General features: G+C 55.7%; 1 protein-coding gene across 1 annotated transcript; it reads right to left on the minus strand.

The window, feature by feature from the left end:
* Positions 1-986: 986 nt before the first annotated feature.
* On the minus strand, positions 987-3,505 carry LOC309649982 (uncharacterized protein SPEM3-like; the record flags this gene model as incomplete). Its single annotated transcript, XM_082440690.1, has 4 exons — positions 987-2,285; positions 2,371-3,044; positions 3,163-3,219; positions 3,343-3,505. The coding sequence occupies 4 exons, from the start codon at positions 3,503-3,505 to the stop codon at positions 987-989; spliced, it is 2,193 nt and encodes a 730-aa protein (XP_082296816.1).

Here is a 3,505-nt window from a genome sequence, read left to right on the forward strand (position 1 = left end):
GGGGTTGGTGCCAGAGCACGGCTGGGCTCGGTAGTGGGTTTGTTCACCCATGGCCGGGAGTCCCAGGGGTCTCTTTCCCAGGGGTGTGTCTCCACAGTGAACTAGGCCTACGTCCATGGGCAAGAAAATTAAGTGGAGACACCTCGAAAAATTAGAGGCCTATGAAGGAGGGGACCGTCAGAATCCAAGGCTCAATTTGGGGAGCCTAAAACACAAGGTTTCCTAGTCACTGACCAAGAGAGGTCTTCTCCCTCAGTAACCAAGAGCCCCAAACACAGCCCAGAACGGGGGAAGCAAGTTTCCATGCCTCAGGTCGTGACCCAAGAGACCAGATCAAGAAAACTGAAGCCTGGGCTCTTTCTCACAGTCTGGGGAAATCAGGTGTTGGGTGTCCTCGCCTACATCTTACCTCCTCCCCAGAGGGTGGCTTCTGAGCCACCCTAAAAAGAACTAAGTTCTCTGGGCTCTGGGGGAGCTTTAAGATGCTGGGGGTGGTTGACAGGGAAAGGAAAATTGCTCTAAACTCTGAAGCACTGCTCTCCAATAGCATTTTCCATGATGATGGAAACGTTCTAAATCTGTGCTGTCCAATACAGTATCCGCTAGCTCCATGTGACTACTGAGCACTTAGAAGCTCATGACACTGAGGAACAGAATTTTTTTCTTTTTTGGCCAAGCCATGAAGCTTGCAGGGACTGAGTTCCCCGACCAGGGATTGAACCCCGGCCACAGCAGTGAAAGCGCCAAGTCCCAACAACTGGACCACCAGGGAACAGAATTGGACGCCAGGGAAATTCTGTTTACTGAGGAAGAGAATTTTTAACTTTTTAACTTAATTTTTAACAGAATTACATTTCCTTAATTTTAACTAATTTATATTCTAATAGGCATATTTGGCTAGTGGCTACTGTAATTGACAATGCAGCTCTAGGGCCTTGGGGATAACGGATTTAGCTAGACAGCGATGGAGGGAAAGCAGGGATAGCTTAGGTCCTCATCAGGCCCTGTGGGATGGGGCTGGGGTGGATGTCCTCACACAAGCACAGAACACTTCTCTTGTCTCTTGATTCCTCATGCATATCTGTCCCCTGATATCCCCACTCCTTGATGGTCTCCGGTGAGTTGTTGGATGTCTCTCGGTGAAGGCGCCTGGGAGACAGAGCTTCGCACTTGTCCCTGCCCGCTCTGAACTGTCTCTGGCACGCGTCAAAGACCCCATGCCCTAGCTGGGTGCCTGACCCAGGACAGTAGGGCTTCCAGCTGGTCTTGGGAGGCATAGACATCTGGCGATAGTTCTGGCAGGCTGGAGGAACTGTATCCATGGGGTGGTACACCCAGTCTTGGCTGCCTGCTCGCCGGGAGGATGATTGCAGCTCAGTCAGCTCAGGTACCTCTGAGAAGGTTTGCAGGTCATTGTAGGTCAACTGAGCCTTGGGAGAGCAGGAGTTCTGACTGGGTGGGACAGAAGTCCATGGTATGTGCTGCCCTGCATCCTCCTTTCGAGGCACTGCCTCAGATCTAAATAACTTTCGGGTCTGATGTGGGTCCAAAGCTTGGACAGAGTCAGTTCCTAGAGGGTTCTTGTGGAGGCCTGGATTTGGGGTAAGGCCTGGTTTTCTGCAAACTGTACAGTCTTTTAAAGGTCCTAGGGTCCTTTGGAGGACACAGCCTTGGTTGAGGCCTAGACTCTCATGAACTTCAGTTGATTGGGGCTGGTTTGGGGTTTGAGACGTCGTGGCTAACTGGGGAGGGATGGGGCCCTGGGAAGAGAGGACAGACGGAGGAGACTTGGAGGTTGGGGGAAAGGTGGGGGGTTGTATTAAGGCGGAGGGCTTCTGGTGGTTGCTGTGTTGATGAAGGACAAAGGATCCGGGAGAAACAAGAGGCAGAGAAAGAGTGCATGGTGGAGGCATGGCGCATGGTGAGCTCTGGGCACTGGTTGGAGAATGGAAGCAAGGTTGAGAAGGTGCAGCATCCTTGGAGTACACCAGGAATTTGGGGTAGACTGGAGCCTGGGGGTCCGTGTTTCTCTTCTCAGAACTGCAAGGATGGAAGCTGCAGTAAGGGAAGGTCTTGGACTGCACAAATTTGTCTTTGGCATCATTTGAGATCTTCCAGTCCATATTCCCCAACTCCAGGTAACCCAGTATGGATCCTGTGGAGGGCTTGGCACTGTCCCCACTACATTGCTTCAGTGTTTGCTCAGCTGTACCAGAGCTCACCAGACCATGCCCCTCTTGGGGCCTGGAGACGGTACCCAAGTCCTTTCTGGAGTACCCAGAGTTCTGAGGCAGACACACATGGACCACGTTCTGTCTGGGCCTTGGGGGTGGTGTGCTCAGGGGGGTGGAACGTGGAGCAAGTCTGGGCCTGAGGTGGGGCGTGCTCAGAGGGCTGGGTTGAGGAGAAGTTCTGGGCCTTGGCAGGTGTGCGCCCAGTGGGGTCCACTGGGGAGAAGGCCTGGGCCTGGGCGGAAGTGTGCTCATGGGCGTGGCCTCGGGAGCAGGTCTCGGCCTGGGGGGGGGTGTGCTCAGGGGGGTGGGCTGAGGAGAAGGTCTGGGCCTTGGCAGGAGCATGCGCAGGGGGCTGAACTGGGGGGCGGGTCTGGACCCGGCCTGGGGCCTGGGCTGGGTCATAGTCTGGGGTCTTCGTCTTGCTCTCTTGGGGCAGGCGGAGTGGAAGCACGTCCACCTTGCTCATCCTGCGGAGCTTGGAAGTTGTCTCTTGCCTAGAGTAAAAGGTGGCTCGGGACTTTAAGGCTGTGACCCGAGGGGCCTCGCCAGCTCCCACTACCCCCTCCTTCCACAGTCCCCGTGGAGCCTCCATGGGAGCCCCAGCCCGTCCACACTGAGGCGGCATCCAGCAGCACCCAGAAGCCTTCTTATGTTTTGTGACTGGTATCCAGGAGTCAAGGTGGTTTGGGTGCCCGAGCAGGAAGCTTGGGCGATGGCGGAAGCGGGAAGAAATTCTTGAGCACAGGTTCTTGGGATCCACGGAGCAGCGCATGCACATGCGATGGCTGCCTACACAGCTGGCTTGCTTGTCTGCGGGGAAAGGCGAGATGGGACAGGGCCTGGGTTCCTAAGGGGCTGAGAATCGAGGCAGGGATAGAAGAAAGGGGACAGACCCACGTCCCCTGAGCCCACGCTGGCGCCCACTCACCTTTGGGGAAAATATGATTGAAAAGTGTCCGCATGAGCTCTTCAGATGCCTCCAGAGCTGAGGGAAGCAGGGGAGGGGGTAGGCCGGGAGCAGGGTGAGCCCTGAAATCCAACCCTTGTCCGGCCACACCCCTGCAGCCCTCCCACCTCAGCCCCTTCAAGACCCCAGGGCTCCCCCAACCCCACTGCCCAGATCCTGCCCTGACCAGAGTCACCACGTTGATCCCCAAGTTGAGCAAGATGAAGCTGCCCAGGATCAGAAGAATTGAGTCTCCTAGGTCCTGGCGTTTCCTGGGGTTGGTGCCAGAGCACGGCTGGGCTCGGTAGTGGGTTTGTTCACCCAT

The sequence above is a fragment of the Balaenoptera physalus genome, assembly GCF_965194825.1.
Source record: "Balaenoptera physalus genome assembly, chromosome: 20".
Classification (NCBI taxonomy): domain Eukaryota; kingdom Metazoa; phylum Chordata; class Mammalia; order Artiodactyla; family Balaenopteridae; genus Balaenoptera; species Balaenoptera physalus.